We start from the raw sequence: 21,528 nt of genomic DNA on the forward strand, positions 1-21,528 counted from the left end.
GTGGTCGAAGCCTGTGACCTTGGCTTCATCTTTGATCTCATGGAGCACCCGGTGAGGGGACATCCAGATATTTCATGAAAATAAGGCTATGATCTCAGCTCCCCTTGCTTCGATACCTGTCCCCTCTAGGGGCTACTTTGCTGATTTCTGCCATCAGGCGTCCTTTAGCACTGCTCTGGGTACAGTGTGAACATCTCAGGCACAGTCCCACCTAATGTTCCTTCCCTAGCTCCTCACAGCCCTTTTTGAGAACGGAGTGACCTACACAGCTTGAGCTCTCTCTCGCCTGTGGATCTGCAAGTGCTCAAATCTTAAAGATGCTCGTACTCTCTTCCTACACGTTACCAGAAAGAAAAGAAACATCGTTGTATCTAATTTGATTTTTAATGTGATTAGCAGTGATTCGGTTTTCGAAGGAGCGGAGAATTACAGAACAAGGGAAGACATTGCTGAGGTGGTCCCCAATCTCTTCTGTTCAGAACAGGCCAGTGCTGGACTATGTAGGAAGGACATCTATCTATGTTTACGGTGTCTTCATTATTATATAATCAGAGCAAAATGACTCATCAGAAAATAAGAACAATGAGTTTCATGACAGAAACAGTATGTTTAGGACAAACTTGTCAGCACTTGAGTCTTTTTTTTTTTTTTTTTTTTTTTTTTAGGAAGCATAAAATGAAAACCCATGTCTTAAAAAGAAGTATGAGAAGAAATGCCCACAGATGAGTCCTGCTATTGGGAATGCGTCTTTCCAAACTTCAATGTCATCACATTTAATTTGCAACAGTTTTGACTTTCTTCTTGCACTCCCAGTATAAGGGGATAGATTTCTACAGTACTCAGGAATTGTTAGAAATTTCATTCAGCTTGAACAAGAAATAACAAGTATTCTGCGACGTTGGCCGAAAAAATTGTCTTTGTCAACCAAGCTAGAAGACATAATTGTCAATAAAGTGCGTTTCGCATAAAAGTACCCTTTAGGAGAGTAATTTAAAGTGCAATGTATAAGGAACTTTAGATAGTGCAAAGTTGCTAAATATATACATTGTATGTGCCAAGTCCAAATAAAGCAGGATTTTATCTACCCCTAAGCCGGAGAAAGCCACAGAAATATACTTCCTCATTTTAATCCTTTATAGGTATGGGCATTTGGTCTATGTGTGTGTTTGATGTATGTGTGTATGTGTGCGTGTGTGTGCGCGCATGTGTGTGTGCGGGGGGACTGTGCCTGTATATGTATGTAACTGTTTACTGATCTGTGCGAATGTCCGAAACTGGTTTCCTAGAATTTGAAACCCTTAAACACGGACAGCATTACACAACCTCCACTTTAAAGTAGCGTTAGGCTTGTAGTAATGGTTGAGCTATTTCAGCCTGCATATCTGGTGAGGCAGGTATTTGACTGCGAATTAAATGTTTGATGAAAATTACAAAAAATACGAGAACCAAAATGCTGCCAAGAGAGACCCCTAGGAAATACGCATACGACGCCTCGTGCTCATCTTCCCTTGGCTTGACCCTACCATGGAGGAGGGTGGGCCTCTGCGTGTAAGGAAACACTCTCGGGGTCGTTGAACTGAGCAGATCCTGGATGCCCCTCAACGACCCGTTGTGTGGCATGCCAGTGATATTGAGCAGGTGGCAGAGTAGCGGGTACAGATCTGTGGAGTTCATGGCTTCTTTTGTGAAATTCTTTCTGAAGGCAGGACCGTGGGCTAAAAATATCGGACGCATTTCTGCTAACGCGTTATCGTAACCGTGGTTGCCTACTGGAAAGATAAGACGAATGGGTAAGTTAGCCAACCAGATGGCATTGATACGAAAGTAAGTGGTATCACCAAAGTCTGACCTTGAATGCAACATGTATCTAGTCTGTCTTTTAAAAGAAGATAATCTTTTATGAACAATCTCTGTTGTCGTAAACATCACCATTCACTTTAGAAAATGAAAAGTCACATGATCACAAATCTTTCACGCAGGCTGAAAATACCTGAAACAGCAGAGGAGGAAGAGTAAAGGGCAAAGCTGAGCCAAGTCAGGGGAAAATGAGTGATTTTGTTGTTGTTGTTGTTGTCGTTGTTTTGTGGCAGGTAAACTAATATTCAGCAAATATTTATTCCAATGATGTTCTCAAGATAAAGGGATAAAGGCGTTCTTAGTCATAAGGGCAACCAATTTATGATTAACCAATGAAAAGGGAAACACAGTAAATTAAGAAAACAAAAGATGGCACAAAGATCAAACCCCCAGCAACAGCTACAATCCACTAGTGACATTTGGTGGTTCGGATCAAACTACAATTAAGCATTGTGTGCTTGTGTGGCCACACGTAACAACTTTACAAGTCTTCGGATTTATCAAGAGATATAAAATTGATGGACAAAAATTCCTGCATAATAAAAACTGCAATTTAAAGGCATGTGTGCCTGGCGTATCAGGGTGTGAGGGGAAGCAGCCACAGATGGTAAGGTGGCAACCTAAGACAATTGTCAGGCTTTATTTTATCTTATTATTATTATTATTATTATTTTTTCAACATTTATTTATTTTTGGGACAGAGAGAGACAGAGCATGAACGGGGGAGGGGCAGAGAGAGAGGGAGACACAGAATCGGAAACAGGCTCCAGGCTCTGAGCCATCAGCCCAGGGCCCGACGCGGGGCTCGAACTCACGGACCGCGAGATCGTGACCTGGCTGAAGTCAGACGCTTAACCGACTGCGCCACCCAGGCGCCCCTTATTATTATTTTTTAAATTATTATTATTAGTATTTATTTGAGAGAGAGAACACAAGCTGGAGAGAGGGGCGGTGGGGGGAGAGAGAGAATCTCAAGCAGTGCCACACTCAGCACAGAGCCCGATGCAGGGCTCGATCTCACGACCGACCCTGAGATCGTGATCTGAGCTGAAGTAAAGAGTCAGATGCTCAACAGACTGAACCACCCAGGCACCCCCCCGTCAGGATGTATGTTAAAGGTGGTGAGAATGATTAGCAAATCAGTCTCCATATCCCACATTCACTACAGGGAAATAGGCAATTGGAACACAACACTGCAAAAGAGAAAATCCTAAAACAGCTCCTCCGAAAGTCATGAACTCACCTCGAGTCATCTCCTCAAAGTAGTTCCATATCTGCCTGGCACAATCCATCAGAAGAAGTCATTCTGAATGCCACGACTCTTTTTTGAGTTTATTCAAGTCGAAATAATGTTGGATTTATGACATCACTAATTATCTGACTAGTATTATATGTTATTCTAGCTAATTAATTGATAGTAACCCTGGGGAATATGCCATTATGTAATTTGTAATGGGCTAGATGATAGCTTTGCTCATTTCCGTGAAAAGTTGGGATCTAGACTCTCAATCATGAAGGCAAAGATAATTCTCTCATATCACACTTCTTCCTAGAAAATCAGATTTGAAGTGAACTCATGCCTTCTAAACCCTTTCCCATGAGTAGGGTCTTCATTTTGTAGTGGCCCCAACCATATCTGCTTGATCCAACAGACGATATTTAATAATGGATGCCTGAGGGCAGTGGTTCTCAAACTTGCTTCTGTGTGTGAGACTTCTTGGCTGGGGGACACGTGTAACACAGATTGTTGGGCTCTACCCTCACATTTCCTAGCTCCGTAGGTCTGGGTTAGGCCCAAGATTTGCGTTTCTAATGAGTTCCCATGTGATTTGGATACTGCTGGTCCAGGGAACGTATTTGCGAACCACTGCTTTTGGACAGTAGGATTTCGTTCTCTTGTGGAACTCAGGATGAGAAGGAATATACAGGCCAGTACTTATTTGTTGAAGAAATAATTATTTCATATATTCGTTGAATAAATAATAACATTGAGGGGGTACCAGGGTGGCTCAGTCGGGGAAGCATCCAACCCTTGATTTTGGCTCAGGTCATGATCTCACGCTCACTGAGTTTGAGCCCCACATCAGGCTCTGCGCTGACAGCATGGAACTGGCTTGGGACTCTCTCTCTCTCTCAAGATAAATAAAGTAATTATGTTGAACATAATATAACATAAATAGGAGCATTATTAAGGTTTTCTACCAAAAATAGGTGCGACTAATCTATTGTGTAATTGTAGTGCACCAAACCAAAATTTCAAGAGAGCACCTTAAATTTACATTGACTGTAAAGTACAAATCCCCTCAGAGATGGAACAACCCCATCTTCTGAATGCAACTCTTCTAACATAAAAGCTCTCTGCACCATACATAAAAATCTGAAAATCTGAACATACAAAAGCAACAGTTATTCTTGGGGCGCCTGGGTGGCACAGTCGGTTAAGCGTCCGACTTCAGCCAGGTCACGATCTCGCGGTCCGTGAGTTCGAGCCCCGCGTCAGGCTCTGGGCTGATGGCTCGGAGCCTGGAGCCTGTTTCCGATTCTGTGTCTCCCTCTCTCTCTGCCCCTCCCCCGTTCATGCTCTGTCTCTCTCTGTCCCAAAAATAAATAAACGTTGAAAAATAAATAAATAAAAGAAAGAAAAAACAAAAGCAACAGTTATTCTCATGCCCCTCCCCTCAATTTTTTTTTTTTTTGAAAAAAAGAAATGATTTTTAAAGGCTTTCCTAAAACAGCTCCCCTGGTGTGATTAAATATTGGCTTCAGATCCTTATCTGTATGGAACACCTGTTTCAGGAACCAGAAACCATGTTCCTGTATATATGTGCCACTGTGACTCCCATATGTACTACAAATGCCATGGCCAGGCAACCGCTTTTCTTTGCGTCAACAGACATGATAGGAACCCAATTCTACCTAAAGGGACATTTCTGTACCTCTCTTGGATATATCAAGGACCAATGCTGAAAAAAACATGTCTATATGGTTTTGATACAGTATGTCAAAACTTCCTTCATCATCCAAGTAACAGAGGAGAAACGACTCCTAGTGAACTGGGCAGCAGTCATGTTAATATCCACGTCAACCAGGAAAGCAGAACCTACCCACTCAAGGTAGCCCAAAAGGGGGAATTTCATATGGGGACCAGTTACAAAAGCGTTAAGAGCGAAGAAGCACACAGCGATGGCAAGGTTACCCAAGGATGAGGAATAGTAGGAATCTCCTATGTCCCCTTGGCCTCACAGGGCTGGAGAGACAGAAGGGAAGAGGTGGGGTTAACCAGAGCCCAAAAGTCAGGGCTGCCCAGTAGGAGCTCAGGCTGTAGACAGAAAAGTTGTCCAGAGGGAGCTAACAGAGGAAATGAAGTCACTGTTAGAGACACAGCCTAAGATAGAGAACATGGGGGACAAATATCCTGGCTTCTTCCAAACTCCTGCCTCCCAAACTCCTGTGACTGTCTTCTATTGGCCAACTGGTCAACACTTACCAGAAGCCAGTTTGCAAAGGAGCCTGTGAAATTTAGTCTGTAGAAGTCAGTCACTGGCAATACAAAGCAGAGTGGGGAGAGGGCAGGCGGTTTGAAAGCAAATATGCAAATGACAGACCCAATAAAGAAGAGTGAAATCCTATGGATGGCTTTTCCATCTCACTAACTTGTTAAAAGCTATATAAGAAAAAAAGTATACATTAAGGATGGCAGAAAGCACATTATTTTGCATGTTTGAATTTCGAATGGGCTTGCCATTGTATCTGACATTTATTCCCCAAAATTATATTGCTAGGTATTAGAAAAATATATCTTGATATATGATTATCCATGCCAGATGCACTTCTTTTTAGAAATGTTTCCAAGGTACAAAACAAAGTTGGCCTATATTTGGTAGAGACAGAAGGGAAAAAAAAAAAAAAAAAAAAAAGAAAAGAAAAAGAAAAACACCTAGAAAGCTAATTAAATTAGAATGCAGAACGAGATTAAATTATTATGATATCAGAACATAAAACAGATGCAGAAAATAATCCAATTTATACATTTCAGTTATGTTTTTCTCAGGAACATGACAGTTATAATTAGAGGTATAGGGCACTCTGCATATCTTTGGTCTGACGACTTCAAGAGAAATAAACATTTGGGAGATTACTTCTTTTTTAAAAATTTATGTTCGAGAGAGAGACAGAGCATGAGCAGGGGAGGGGCAGAGAGAGAGGGAGAGGGAGACATAGGATCCGAAGCAGGCTCTGGGCTCTGAGCCATCAGCACAGAGCCTGATGTGGGGCTCGAACCTACACACCCTGAGATCATGACCTGAGCTGCAGTTGGACACTTAACCAACTGAGCTACCCGGGCGCCCGAGATTACCTCTTTTTAAAGCCCCAGGGATCTTTGATTTGCTATTAATGTATGACACCAACTAGTTATTCGATCAGGAAATAAACTGCTGTATTACCCATAGCCTCTACTTTAGCAAATAACAATGCAGAATGGGAAGACACAATATAACATACTCACACAGGAAGTTGTCTGACTTGTTCTGTAAGATATACCACCCTTCATCAGCCACTGCTATGATCGGTTGAATTCGGCTGTTGTATTTGTAATGCCATCTCTCCGGAATCTCCTCTTTTTTGTAGACAGTGAGATTAGGATGACTGTGAACCAGTGCTTCATAGACTTCATCAAATTTACCTAAAGGAGGAAGGATGCAGAGAGGCACTCAGAACAAGCCCCTGTCCCAGTCAAAGAAACCACCATGGCAACAGGCGTCAAGGAACATTTCTTCCTTGCAGAAACCCCACTGAGGTAAAACGCCAGCAGGCAGAACATAACGAAAGAGAGCCAGATACCTGAGAATTCCTACCCCCTTGAGGAGAGAATCTTGAGGGGGAAACAGACATGATTCATCTTCTGTTGTAAGCAAATTCACTTTACGGAATTGAGAGCACAGTCTATAGAACGAGAAATCTCTAAAGACTTAACCACACACACGCACGTGCGCACACGCAACCCCCCCCAACTGGTGGCACTAAGTCAAATGTCTAGGGCACTGAAATACCCAAATAAAAACAAAGAGCTAAGTTCTGAGAGATACGAGTGCAGAGAGTCTCTAGACCAAAAAATATGCTGATTGGAAGGTGAGAGAGCCATTGAGAAAAGGACAGATTCGGGGTGGAGAGCAGCTTATAAAATAGAAAAGTTCTTCAGTTTTTATTTTTTTTTTTTAATTTTTTTTTCAACGTTTATTCATTTTTGGGACAGAGAGAGACAGAGCATGAACGGGGGAGGGGCAGAGAGAGAGGGAGACACAGAATCGGAAACAGGCTCCAGGCTCCGAGCCATCAGCCCAGAGCCTGACGCGGGGCTCGAACTCACGGACCGCGAGATCGTGACCTGGCTGAAGTCGGACGCTTAACCGACTGCGCCACCCAGGCGCCCCAGTTTTTAAAAAAATGTATTGATTTCTGTCAGAAAGATAGAGAGAACGGGGTGGGGGGGGCAGAGAGAGAATCCCAAGCCGGCTCCGCGCTGTCAGCACAGAGCCCGATGCAGGGCTCGAACTCACGAACCATGAAATCGTGACACGAGCTGAAACCAAGAGTTGGACACTTAACGACTGAGCCACCCAGGTGCCCTGAAAAGGTTCTTTAAAACCCTGGAGGTGTGGCAAAGTACTCCCTGTGGCTTCAAGCAGCGAATCTGGGACCAGAGCTTTAATCCTTTTCTTGTTTTTTACACTGATTTGTTGGGGCTTCCTCTCTGCCGCCCACCATCCAAACAGGGAACACACTCCAAATTTACAAGGAAAACTGAAGAGTTAATGTGACTTTTCTCGACAAAAAAACTCGCTATTTTATACTGAATTTGTTAAAAAGTCTGTGCACAGGTGCCTACGTAGATCTTAACATTCACCGTTTCGTATTCCCTTGTAAGGAATACAATGCTCATTTGTGAGGCATTTGGTTTTTCAAAATCTGGTCTCATTTGATACCTAAGTTAACTCTAGATGGTGACAAAACAGAAGGCAGAAGTCCGAGTTTTGCTCTGCACTTCCTTTGTGAACTGGGGGTGTTAAACCTGAGTTTGTTCACCCGTCTTTACAATCGAACTAACACTTAGGTGACGAGGTTGGTATGAGGCTTTGAGGAAAGGTTTGTAAAAAGTTCAGGGTGTTGTTATTACTTCCTCTACTTATAGACAGGAAAAACAAATCTTCAGATTGGCCAGAGCTTTCTCCTTCCCATACTGCACTGCTTCCCTATTAAGTGGGTCCTGCAAAAGGATCCATAGAAAGCTTTAGAGCTTCCATAAAATCACTGGAATTGCACGCAAATTCTATATGTTTTTCCATCTCAATTTTTCTGAGAAAGGAGGCTATAGCTCTCATCATATTCAGTGATTCCAAAATGGTTAAATCCATCTGCAGTAAGTATATAGAGGACATCAATTTCAATATTCTTGGAAAAAGTGAAAAACCACATGCCGAGAGAAGAGATTTTGTCTTTTCAGAGTCTAAGGGTTAAATCCCAGAATATTACCAACGCACAGGCACGCATATTATTTTATTTTTATTTTTTTAAAAATTTTTTCAACGTTTATTTATTTTTGGGACAGAGAGAGACAGAGCATGAACGGGCGAGGGGCAGAGAGAGAGGGAGACACAGAATCGGAAACAGGCTCCAGGCTCCGAGCCATCAGCCCAGAGCCCGACGCGGGGCTCGAACTCACAGACCGCGAGATCGTGACCTGGCTGAAGTCGGACGCTTAACCGACTGCACCACCCAGGCGCCCCCAGGCACGCATATTTAAATTACAGAAACAAAAATTCCCCTCTCCACTGCACTGGGCACAAGTAGTCCCAGCCCCAGACGGCCACCCGGTCAGACTTACCTTCTTTTGGCAAGATGGCCGCTACTGGAGATTGGTCGATCATAATATAGTGGTCTTTATCCAGATACTGATCAAGTTCTATTACTCTTTCTTCAGAGCACTGGGTCATTCCGTGATCGCTTGTGATAATTAGGTTCAGAATGTTCCACAACTTTGCCTTCTTCAGCATTTGTATGAGATATCCCAACTTCTTGTCAATATCCGAAATGACAGGCCCCATGAGCGGACTCTCAGGTCCCAAATGGTGGCCCATATCATCGGGGTCTTCCCAGTAAAGAAGCCCGAGATTTATGGGCTCTTTTGATGTAAACCATTCAATAATTTTGGCAACTCTATCTTCAAATGAGACAGATTCATTGTAAGGCATATAGTGAGTAGGAAAGCTATTATGTATTTTTACATCTGCTCCAGGCCACATGGCTGCACCACTAGAATGTCCTGCCTTCTGATTTGTGATCCATATTGGCGTTGCTTCCTCCCAAAACTCAGAATCATAAATGGTCATGTTATCCAAGGAGAAAGATTTATTCAGAATAGGATCAAACATGTCATTAGCAACAATCCCATGATTCTCTGCAAAGAGGCCAGTTACCAGAGTATAATGGTTAGGGTAGGTCTTTGTGATAAAAATATTAGTAACTTGCTTCACATGAACACCATATTTCATGACATAATGAAAATGGGGTGTTGGAACTCTATATAAGTAATCCCAACGGAATCCATCAAATGAAACCAGGAGAACCTTTTGCTGGTCTGGTTGGAGGGAAAATGTAATTGAAAATATTAATGCAGCAAGTATGAAGGATACCCAGAGAAGTTTTGCAGTCATTTTCAAAGTATGTGATCAGTTCAGTGCAAGATAATCTGTATAAAAAACATATAGAAGTTAATGGCAATAATTTTTTTTTTGTATACTTAATACCTTACCCACAACTGTCAGTGATGGTACCTAGGAATCCCAGTAAGACCATAAACCACAGCCTGTGAGAATTACGTTGCGCCATTTCAAACAAGAGACCGGGGCTACCTGCATAATAAAACTAAGTTTAGTTGCATTTTAGAAACTTCCCCTTCCCAAGAATTTTAAAACATTTCTCAAAGTAATCACTTAACTAAACTCCCCAAATATCATTTGAAAATAGGATATCATTTACTTTTTTCTTAATGTTTATTAATTTTTGAGAGAGCTAGCGTGAGCGGGGTAGAGGCAGAGAGGAGACACAGGATCCGAAGTGGGCTCTGTGCTGACAGCAGAGAGCTAGAGATGGGGCTCGAACTCTCAAGTTCACGACCTGAGCCAAAGTTGGAAGCTTAACGGACTGAGCCACCCAGGTGCCCCTGATGTCATTTACTTTTAAGAAAAACAAAAGCTTTTCAGAAACCTTTGCAGGGGACCCAGACTTCTGGTCAGAAAAAATTATATAGTCAAATACCTATGAACACATATTTATCATTATGGTTAGACCAACTACAGGAACCTAGAAATAAGGAAGCATCATTAGCAAATCCAACAATAATGCTTTAAACACACACACACACACACACACACACACACACACACACACACACACCCCTCTATTTTCAAAGCCAAGGCCTTATGTTTGGTTCATCATGGTTAGGGATATTACTGGAAAAAGGAGAAAATAGATGAACTTGTTCTTCTGAAGTGACATAAAATTTGTGACACTCAAATATACTTGTGAAATGTAATCTGCATTCATTTAATAATTAAAGCCATAGCCTTCTTAAAAACTAAAACAATTAGTTTCTGAATTAAATACAAACAGAAACATAATTCTGCAATTTGGTGTTGACTCTCCTGATGCTGAAATTCACCCACACTTAATCTTAGGGATATGTGAGAAAAAGGCAATTGACAGGATTAAAGGCTCTCCTTGGGTCAAGGTTGTTGAGTGGCTGGTTGTTTAAAATCTGCATAGACTTCTAAAAAGCGGTTATGCTATTCAAGAAAGCTAAGAAAACACAATATGGATAAGCAAGACATATGTAAATTCTGTCAGCTCTCAATGGGCTAGCACATCAAACAGGATCTTTGGTTCCCTCCTTTCCTTGTCCCTTCTTGCATGAAGGTAAGCCCACCAAAACTTGGATCCATGCACACTTTGTGCCAAGAAGTCTCCCGAATTCAGCTTTTGCCACCTTCCTAATTTGAATATGCTGAAGATACTTTTTTTAATGTTTATTTATTTTTGAGAAAGAAAAAGAGACAGACTTCTAGTGGGGGAGAGGCTGAGAGCCAGGGAGACACGGAATCTGAAGCAGGCTCCAGGATTCTCCAGGATTCGAGCTGTCAGCACAGAGCCCGATGCGGGGCCGGAACTCACAAACTGCGAGCTCAGGACCTGAGTCCAAGTCAGACGCTCAACTGAGCCACCCAGGCGACCCGAACATGCTGAAGATATTTTTAAACCTCAAACACAGATCCTGTCTTGCCTCCTTGCTATATTACAAGTACAGGTAAATAAAAACGGCTCAGCATGCTCGCTTTGCTTTCAGATGCAGTAAATTTTAACTATGATTTCACCACACCTAGAACATTACCTAAACCGAAATTGCTTTAGGTACTGGTCTCCATACAATGGTTCAAAAATTAAATTTAAAAAACTCTTTTCTCAAATGACCATAATGTTGCCCATTCTGGAAGGAACGTTACAAATCAGTTCCAATAAGGAACTGCAAATATATTGACTACCATCTGGCTGAGGATGCTGTTTCCTCTCCCCTCTTCTGTTCTCCTTCACCTTCCAAACACAAGGAAGTCTGTTATGAAACAAATATAATTTAAGGCTAATAAAACAATCAGCTACATGAGACACCTGATTTTTCCTCTAAGTAAATTAATCTAGCAACTGTGGTAAGCAGGAAAGAGCTCCTTTCCTGGACAAAGGAAAATAAACAAAGGCTAAGTGTTGCCTACAGCTTAGGAATGTTTGGTAAGAACCAACATTATCACATCGATGACATAAAGCAATAAACAGAGAGGTGGGGGGTGGGGATGAAAGAAATCTCAGATTTCGTTTCTTCCATACACAAAATGCTGCACAGTGCAGTGGAATCCCTCGTTCTGGGTCCGGATTTCACCTGGCTGCTGTCCAGTTCCTCCTCCCCTCCAATCCTTCCACCACAGACAGCCTTAGAAATAGAGGAAAGGGGCGCCTAGAAACGGGGAGAAGGAGTCCGTGTGTATTGGGGGAAGAGACGTCGAGAGGAGAACGAAGTAGCGCCCCATCTCCTCCCCTGGGATTCCATCCTAGTCACTGGGAAGGGGCGCGGGTACGGTGCGTTCCCAATTCGTAGACCTCTACCGACCGAAGCCGGCCGGTGACCCACGTGGCTTGTGCGCTTGTGCAGTGGAAAGTGGGGGGAGAGGTCTGAGAGGACCACAGGACCCGTGTGAGTCCCCTGGAGGCAAGCCGCCCACTCCCCTGGACTCTTACCCTCGCAGCGATCCGGACGGTCCGCATGGGCTTGGGACACCTGGAGGGTGAGTCTGGAGGGGCCTCCCTCCAGCAGACCCGTGCGGAGAGCTGGGAGGTGGCGAAAGCGAGCGGCGCCCCTTGAACTTGCAGCGGCTCACCTGCAGCCGCCTCGGGGCAGAGCACCTGACCAGCACCGCCTCCCGGCCGCAGGTCCCGCCTCTTGGCTGCCATTGGCTGCGGTAGGACAGTTCCCTCTGCCGGGCTCCTGGGAGTCGCTGCACAGCCTGTCAATCAGCGGGACCAGGGGGCGGGCGCTGCTTGCGTTAGGAGGGTGAAGGGGCCACAGTCCTCGCGAGCAGAGGGTCACGGGGAGGCCCCAGGGGCGGGGCGAATGTGCCCCGCGATCGGCTCCAGCTGAAGTCCGCTCTCAGCCGGGTCACAGAGCCTCCTGCGGTGTGCCTTTAACTAGCCCGGCAGTTTGTGTTGTAGTCGGTGATGCAGAAAGGTTACAAAACGCTACCCCAGTGGTTTGTCAACACCGTTTTGGTTAAAAGTACTTTTATTCTCTTATCTGATCTCTCAAGTTTTTTTGGTCATTTTTTTCTTCTTATCAAAAATTGGTGACTCCATACCCTAGACTTTGCTCAGAGGAACCCTTGAGCACCCCAGGGAGTCGATGGGCCAATGAAATTTTAATTCTTTATTAGTTGGTGTGACCTGCTTTATCTCAGAAAAATCTGATTTAAAAGGGTTTAATTCAGTCAGTTCTGCAGCCCCAGTGTTGAAGTTTTTTTTTTTTTTTTTTTTTTTTTTTGCACTATAAGCCCCAGGTTTTTGCAGCATGAGGTCTCTGTGGTACCAGAGACTGCTCAAAGTCAACCAAGCCAGGTTCAGGGTTAGGTTAATCTGCACAGGGGGAGAGGCTACTCTGATAGTTTCATCTAGGCTCTAGACTCCGCTTCTAGCTTTTTTTCCCAAATGCACCATCAGGCCACAACCATCAGGTCTCATTTCTCTTTCAAGAAGTTTTCTGGTTTGTTGGTGGCCGTGTTTGCGTGTGGGCATTGTGCAATGGTTTGTCAATTTCATCCCGGCTGTATTTACCATAAATTGTAATAACGACCTGGAGCTCCCTTGAAAGGATTTGTCCATCTACGTGATCCCCAGGCCTAATTCTGACCATTTTGCAATGGCAAATAATATCTGCCTGATTGTCACAATTTCAGTTTCCACATCTAATTAGCCCACAAAACTGAGCACAACCAGTGGCTTTGGCTCCTCTCTGGAGCTTCCGTTCCCTGTCCAGTGTGCTGGCACTGTAAACTGAATAGACATTCTTGCTGGTAATTAAGGGTAGATGCTTAATTATGGGAATGCTGGGAAACATTTTGGTCTTAATTTTTTCTGTTTCTCTCAACTTCTTGTGGAGGGACAGCCCCTACCCCAATTTGCTTTCATCTGATTGCATCATATCATCCCAAAGGGTATCTGGGCACTCACTCTTCCATGGCCTTTTATTTGTAGTACTTGGGTTTATGGTTTTCCAGACGCAGGGCGGGGATTAGAGAGGCTGGTTTCTGTGTTTAGCCAGACCCAGTGACAGTGAAGTTGGACAGATTGTTCCAAGTTCCCTAAGCCCTGTCCTTTGAAATTGCTCAACCTTGGAACGGGGTGGCCCGACATTATAATTCCTCGTCCCCCACAGACAGGCCAACCCTGTGTTCTCCCAAACACTCAAAGAACAGCGCATGCTGACTAGCGAGCAGAAGGAGTGGAAAACCGGATTTTTATCCGGGTCACTGAACAATGTTGGGTTCTGATCAGATGATGACACTTGGCCTTGCTCCGCAAACTTGTTATGGAAGGCATGATTGCTTTCGCCAGCCACCCTGGTGAAATAGGTACGGTGCACCTGTTACTCGCAGCACACAACATGTACATGACTCAGGAGGGGCTCAGCAAGTGCCAAAGACTCTTCCCAGATCTCCCTACAATGACGCGTGGTGTTGTACTGATAGGCTTGTTGTATATCTCACGTCACTACTGGGGAGAAACTCGGTCTTGAATAGTGTAGGTAGAGGAATGATTGTAAACGTGGAATTTCTACTCACACATCTGTACCACATTGTCTGCCCTGTTGCCTCGATTTCTATCCAATTGTAATAGCTGCTGAGCTATTGGTAACATAAGCTACAGCCTGTTATTGACTTTTGTGGACCGCCTAGTCCTTTATTTTATGTTATTAAATTAATATAATCATCACCGAGCTAGTAATGTGTTTCTGAATAACAGGGTACCAGAAGAGCCAACTTCTTTCATGAGTTTTGGAGCAGGAATGGGGTCCCTCTGCCTATCTAAGGAAGTTTAATACCGGATTATTTTCTTCCTCAGGAGCCGGAAGAGGTGTTTGTGCTAAAACTGATATATGAAGTGTGATTTATGAAATAGCCAAGACTGGCTCGGCCACAGCAGTTTTGTTTTCAAAACTGGTCTCATGGCAGGGGAAATGAGCAAACTATTTTACAATTAAAAAAAACCCCTGGGGTGCCTGGGTGGCTCACTCTGTTAAGAGTCTGACTCTCCATTTCAGCTCAGGTCAAGAGCTCATGGTTCATGGGTTCGGGCCTCGAGTTGGGTTCTGCGCTGACAGTGTGGAGCCTGTTTGGGATGCTCTGTCTTTCTGCACCTCCCCTGCTCATGCTGTCTCACCCTCTTTCTCAACAAACAAACAAACCTTTAAGGTTGGGTACATTGTACCACAAACTGCCAAACTAAAAGAAAGTCGACCTCATGATTCTTTATAGAACAGTCTGCAAAATGTGGGTCTCCCATATTCAACAGCCATAGGTTAGGAACCGTTGGGACTCTGGTTCTGGACTGACCTTGATTCTTGATAAAAAGTAGGTCTTCACTAATTTGGACTTACTGATGGAAGTTCAGTCTGATGACTGTAAAGTTGAATTAGAGACTTAGTCCAAGTATTTTATGACTATTAGTAATTTAGGCTGCTAATGATGTATCTGTACCGATGAGAACTATATTGTCCCGCCAACAATTACTATGTGTTTTATCCTCCAAACGCTTTAGGTAAGCCAAATGTAACCTTATAAACTTCTTTGTATTCTGGTGTTTTGTAGCTTGTATTCATGTGTATCATTTTTATAGGGCTGCTGTAACAAACTCCGAAAAGGAGGTGGCTGATCACAGCAGAACTTTATCCTGTCACAGTTTTGGAGACTAGAATTCTGACATCAAGATGTTGGCAGGGCCACACTCCCTCCGGAGGCTCCAAGAATCCTTCCTGTCTCTTCCAGCTTCTGGTGGTTTCTGACGTTCCTTGACTTGTTGCAGGGAGCTCCAACTGCTGCCTCCGTGGTCACATGGTGGTCTTCTCTGTCTCTGTCTTCGCGTGGCCTCCTATAATGACACCAGCCACTGGAATTAAGACCCACTTCAATCAAGGAGGACCTCGTCTGTGCACAAGTAATTGTATCTACAAAGATCCTATTTCCAAATAAGGTCACATTCTGAGGTTCAAGGTGAAACGTGGATTTTGAAGGGACCCTATTCAACCCCGGAGATGCAGCTGGCAGACATGTTCAATTGATTTATTTTTTTAGAATGTGGAGTTCTATAGCTCAGGCTAGATAAAACATTCGTGAAGAATTATTAAAATGGCTCACATCGAGGAAACTGACAACGTTTGGCCCTGACGAGGATGCAGAAGGATCACAGCTATCCTACATTGCTGGTGGGAATGATGCAGCCACTTCGGAAGATAGTTTGGAAGTTTCTTATAAAGTTAAATATTCACGTATTACACAAGCCAGGAATCCCACTCCGAGGTATTTAGACTAGAGAAGTGAAGACGGTGACCCCTCAAAGCTTAGATGCAAATTTTAGTAGCAGCTCTGTTCGTAATCATTAAAAACTAGAAACAGCCCAGATGTCCTCAACTGTGAGTAGATAAGCAAATTGTGGTATATCCATGAGTGAAATACTGTTCACCAATAAGAAGCAATGAAGTGGTGATACATACAATAACATGGGTGAGTCTCAAAAGCATTTTGTAAAGTGAAAGAAGCCAAATACAAATGACTATTTACTGTTTGATTCCACTTATATGACATTCTAGAAAGGGTAGAAGGATAAGGACAGAAATCAGATTGGTGGTTTCCAGGAGCCTGGGGTGAAGGGAGGGCATTAGCCTCAAAGGGGCACAAGGCAACCTTCTGATGTGAAGGAATTAAAAAATATTTTTTTTAATGTTTATTTATTTTTGAGAGAGACAGAGACAGAATGTGAGTGGGTTCGGGGCAGAGAGAGAGGGAGACACAGAATCTGAAGCAGGCTTCAGGCTCTGAGCCATCAGCACAGAGCCCGACGCGGGGCTAGAACCCCGAGCTGTGAGATCATGACCTGAGCCGAAGTTGGACGCTCGACCGGCTGAGCCACCCAGGCGCCCCTGATGTGAAGGAATTTTTTAAAAAATACATAATTTATTGTCAAGTTAGCTAACGTACAGTATACAGGGTGCTCTTGATTTCAGGGGTAGATTCCCGTGATTCATCGCTTACATACAACACCCAGTGCTCATCCCAACAAGTGCCCTCCTCAATGCCCATCACCCATTCTCCCCTCAGGAATTTTTATTGTGATGGTGGATGCCTGACTGTAAGGTTGTCAAAACTCAGAGAACTCTACACCTGAGAATATTTAACTTTACCATATGTAAAGTATACCTCGGTAAACAATAGCGGCAAAAAGTTAAGTCCTATTCTGTAATCATCCGCCCGAAAGTTCGCGAATCGGGCCTAGCGGTGTTTGGCTTTCTCATTGGTGCTTTTTGGTGTGTAGGTCAGCATACATATACGTTCAGTCTGTAGGATCTAAGAACTTGCAGCTGCAGAAACCCCGTGGGGCCCCTGCTCTGCTGGTTTGCATGTCCTTCCACCTAATGGAGGGAAGTGTGGAGGTTACACAGCAGAGAAACGATTATTATTTTCTAGGCTAGAGCTGGGTGTCATCTGTGGAGTAACTCAATCAGTCTCGCATGTGGTAGTGTCGCGCAGAGGGCACTTGTCTTTCGGTATCTGGTTTGAGGCTTATCTGGAAAGGCAACATTCTCAATGCAAAATTGCACGTAGACTCACGGCGTTTGGGGTGAAAACATTTGGTCACGACCACATCCTTAGTTCTTCGTAAAGAATACATTCCCTAGGAAGCCTCAAAGTACTTAGTTTAACCTCACCGTTTATTTTGACAAGTATTGACTCATCATGGGTATTGTAATCCTGCAAATTCACTGTGAGTTGGGGAAGGGCCTAAAAAATACCGTCCTACACTTAGATCAAAAAAGATATTTTTTCCCGCTCTAGGTATTACCTTCAAAACATAAATGTGGAGATCCTTTGTAACTATTATGTTGCTTGAGGGTACACTGGGTTCTTTGGTAAGTCTGACAATATAGCAAGAGACAAAGCAGGTAGCAATTGCTCTATAGCTTTATGGATTTCTTGGAGTGGCGGCATGGGGCACATCAGGGCAGGCGTCCCCCTGACCCCTTCCTGCATGGCTCCAACTCCATAATCGGAAATTCATCACTTCACCTTACGGTGTTTTTTGGTTTTTTGTTTTTTTCCCCAGGAGCCATGTCAGATCCACTTCTGTTAGCCATTTACTTACACATGTGTGTGACTCAAAGTCTCTCTGAATCCCTCAAAGTAGCATGCTTTGCTGGAGAGAAAGGCTGAGAAGAATGGGTCAGTGGGCTGGGCGTTTTCTTTTGAGAGATGAGTAAATGGACTGGCACCTAGAGGAAGGTGAAAGCGGAAAGAGAAAGTAAGGGGCAGCCCACCCAAAGCTGACATCTCCCATAGCTTGCTCAAGGCTGGCTCTGCTCTTTGACCGTCATTACGCAGCAGGCCGCTGAAAGAAGGTATAAAGCCACAGGTGACAAAGAGGATGCTTGGCTTATGGAGGTTGGAATAGTCTTTGGCCTGGAAAACTCATCTTAAATGTTGAGATTCGTCAGAAAATTCAACGTCCTTCTCATAAATTTTCCGATTTGACATCCTTGAGAGCTTCTTGACTCTTCAAATCACTTTCACCTTTATTCATTTACACCTGTTGTCACCTGTTCTCCGATTTCACAAAGGACTCCATCCATCTCCACCTTGCCTGGGTATGAGCCACCTGCTGGCCTAGTTCCTTCTCTGCTCTCTAATGGGGACTGTTTCATAGGAGAATCCATCTAGTGTGAATGGCTTGTTGCTGATTTACTCATCTGTTCTTGCTTAGAACTAAAGGTGTATGTTGGGGCACCTGGTTGGTTAAGCGTCCAAGTCTTGATTTCATCTAAGGTTGTGATCTCGTGGTTCGTGAGATGGAACCCTGCATTGGGCTCTGTGCTGACAGTGTGGAGCTTAGGATTCTCTCTCCCTCTCTCTCTGCCCCCCACTCCTGCTCATGCATGTGCTCTCTCTCCCTCTCAAAACAAATAAATAAACTTAAAGAAAAAGAACTAAAGGCATATGTGTGCCTGAATTCACTGGCCAGAGTGAGCTATGTTGCTCATGGTAGTGGGGCAGAGTAAACTCACTGACCCATCTATAAAGATTTAGCCTACTATTTTCTAAATAACAGCTTCATTGAGGTACAATCCACATAAAATAGAATTCACCCATTTAAAGTATAAAATTCAGGAGCGCCTGGGTGGTGCAGTTGGTTAAGCGTCCGACTTCAGCCAGGTCACGATCTCGCGGTCCGTGAGTTCGAGCCCCACGTCAGGCTCTGGGCTGATGGCTCAGATCCTGGAGCCTGTTTCCGATTCTGTGTCTCCCTCTCTCTCTGCCCCTCCCCCGTTCATGCTCTGTCTCTCTCTGTCCCAAAAATAAATAAACATTGAAAAAAATTTAAAAAAAAATAAAGTATAAAATTCAATGTTAGCCACCATTTAAAGTCTCCTAGGCCTGCTTTAACCAATTGAATATTCATTCATAGGACATGAATAGAATAATGAGACTATTTTACATTTGTATAGCGCTTCATAGTTTTTGATGTATGTTTGGAACACCTTCGCCAATGTTGTTGAGTTTGTTTCTCATGGCCATGCTCTACATTCGGTGAGAATGAGTGTCTTAACCAAAGCTACATATTTAAACATTAGAAAACAGGGCAAAACATGGTATTTTCTACAAAAGAGGAACAGACAGAAGTGATACAGAAATATACAGGACTGAGAAATTAGCTGTGACTGAATTAGACATTGGGATTTCATGGCAATAGTAGGCAATGGAGAGGCTAGTGTTCAAGCACCATCTTGAAAGACAGGTGGGATTTCAATAAAGTAGGTGGAACAGAGAAGACGGCAAGCATTTAAAATCATGAGGTGAGAAAGTTCAAGGTATATTTGGGGGTAGCAAATAGAGACCCCCATACCAAAAGGCCTTGAAAACCGGACCAGGAGTTTGGAGTTGTCCTTGTGGACAGTGGATAGGGGGGCAGATGAAGGTTTTTGCAGAAGGGCACCTTGTCACCAGAGCAGTTAATATCATTTTTCGATCACAAGTGGTGCTAGATGGCACAATGGCCCAGCACACTGAATGTCAAGGTTTAATTGTCATTGAAATGAACATCGCTTCTTTAATTCATTTGGCAGGAATTGCCAGTTCTCATGCCATGGGTCAGGCTCACCCGCTCTTTGGACGCTTGTACTGAAAAATATAAAGTACTTGAGCTTTTGGTTTTGTACACGTTGAGAGTCAGTATGGTTTTCTTTTCTTGTTTTGTTTGTTTGTTTGTTTTTGTTTTTTCTTGTGGTAACATCTATTGGCCCATTCCTAGTTTACTGTGTGTCACGTGCTGTCATGTCATGTGTTTTCAGTGCTACCACAATTTTAGGATATGAACCTGTCATTAAATCACAGACTTGTGAGTCAGAAGAAATAGGCACGTCAGCACAAATGGGTATATGCTTTCCAGTCGTTTGTGGACGTGACTTCATCGTCACATGCTATAAGTTTGTTTGCACATTTTTTATGAATCATGAAGTCAATAAGAAAGGGGATGGTGTACAAGGCAAGGTGAAAAGTAGAAGGGGCATTTAAAAAAATCCAAGAATGGGTACTATAGCCTCATTGAAAAAAAATATTAAAGTCCACTAGGGAGCCGGATGTAAGAGTAGGAGGGACATAGAAGAGACGGGGACAGTGGGACAATTATAAAGCTGGCAATAATAGTCACCTGCACGGGAGGGTAAGTGGGCATGAAATGAAGTAAATAACAGTATTACTAAAATAATACTAACAATATCTATTGTTTAGTGGAAACCAGATACCAGCCACTGTGCCAGGCAATACAACAGCCTTGTGAAATACAAATGACTCTTTTCTTATGACAGCTCAGGAACGGGATCTTGGGGAGACAGAGTAACTCATTTAAGATCGCACAACTAGTACGTGGCAGAACCAGGCTATTAATGCGTCTCAGTAAGACCCCAAAGGGTGGACATCAGAGAGATATTCTGGGGACAGACTTGGAATTCAGGCTGACAAGACCTTAGCTCTGTAGAAACCAAGCCCATGTGTTTACTGGCAAGGTGTCTGTGGTCTTCAGAGTGGGGAATTCTAAATTTCCTTCTAGACCAGGAGGTTTTCAATGGTATGAATCTGCAGGGTGAAGAGCACAGTGGAGGAGTGCCAGGGCTCAGTCTTGCATCTATGGAAGGAGGATTTGGTATTTTGCCAGTCAGTGTAATAACTCAGTTCCCTTATCAGGTGATATGGAAACGTGGAGCTTTCATAGTCTCTTTCTTCGAAGGCCATCACACAGATACTGTGTAAGAGAGAGGTAAGCAAACGGCACTGGAGTGGTCACTCAGAGAGGAGCCATCTTTAGAATTGAAATGAAACTGGGTTAAGGATGGCTGCTTTGTATTGAAATAAAAGGTAGAGGGGCGCCTGGGTGGTGCAGTCGGTTGAGCGTCCGACTTCAGCCAGGTCACGATCTCGCGGTCCGTGAGTTCGAGCCCCGCATCGGGCTCTGGGCTGATGGCTCGGAGCCTGGAGCCTGTTTCCGATTCTGTGTCTCCCTCTCTCTCTGCCCCTCCCCCATTCATGATCTGTCTCTCTCTGTCCCAAAATAAATAAAAAACGTTGAAAAAAAAAAGAAATAAAAGGTAGAGTATGAGTTTGAAAACCTTGGTGTCTAATTGAATGGGATTCTGCTCACCAAGGTTTATCCAGTCTGAATGTCACCAGCCTGCTCACCAAGGTTTATCCAGCCTGAATGTCAGCACCAGAGACCAATGCTAAGCCCTCAAATGAGGAGAACAGCAGCAGTTTGTCC

General features: G+C 43.7%; 1 protein-coding gene across 1 annotated transcript; it reads right to left on the minus strand.

Annotated features, from left to right (window-relative positions):
- Positions 1 to 365: 365 nt before the first annotated feature.
- On the minus strand, positions 366 to 12,383 carry ENPP5 (ectonucleotide pyrophosphatase/phosphodiesterase family member 5). The gene is made up of 4 exons (XM_003986211.6): positions 12,199 to 12,383; positions 8,741 to 9,604; positions 6,365 to 6,541; positions 366 to 1,769 (listed from the first exon to the last, which is right to left on the minus strand). The coding sequence occupies exons 2-4, from the start codon at positions 9,567 to 9,569 to the stop codon at positions 1,342 to 1,344; spliced, it is 1,434 nt and encodes a 477-aa protein (XP_003986260.2). The 5' UTR covers positions 9,570 to 9,604; positions 12,199 to 12,383; the 3' UTR covers positions 366 to 1,341.
- Positions 12,384 to 21,528: the final 9,145 nt, after the last annotated feature.

Source organism: Felis catus, chromosome B2 (assembly GCF_018350175.1).
Source record: "Felis catus isolate Fca126 chromosome B2, F.catus_Fca126_mat1.0, whole genome shotgun sequence".
Lineage (NCBI taxonomy): Eukaryota > Metazoa > Chordata > Mammalia > Carnivora > Felidae > Felis > Felis catus.

What these genes read in the sequence shown, in the direction of transcription:
- ENPP5 (XM_003986211.6), bottom strand. Translation starts at nt 9,569, where the DNA reads ATGACTGCAAAACTTCTCTGGGTATCCTTCATACTTGCTGCATTAATA. An exon ending in GGCCATCTTGCCAAAAGAAG is followed by an intron (nt 6,542 to 8,740) that starts GTAAGTCTGACC and finishes TTCCTCCTTTAG; the next exon opens with GTAAATTTGATGAAGTCTAT. An exon ending in CAAGTCAGACAACTTCCTGT is followed by an intron (nt 1,770 to 6,364) that starts GTGAGTATGTTA and finishes TTATCTTTCCAG; the next exon opens with TAGGCAACCACGGTTACGAT.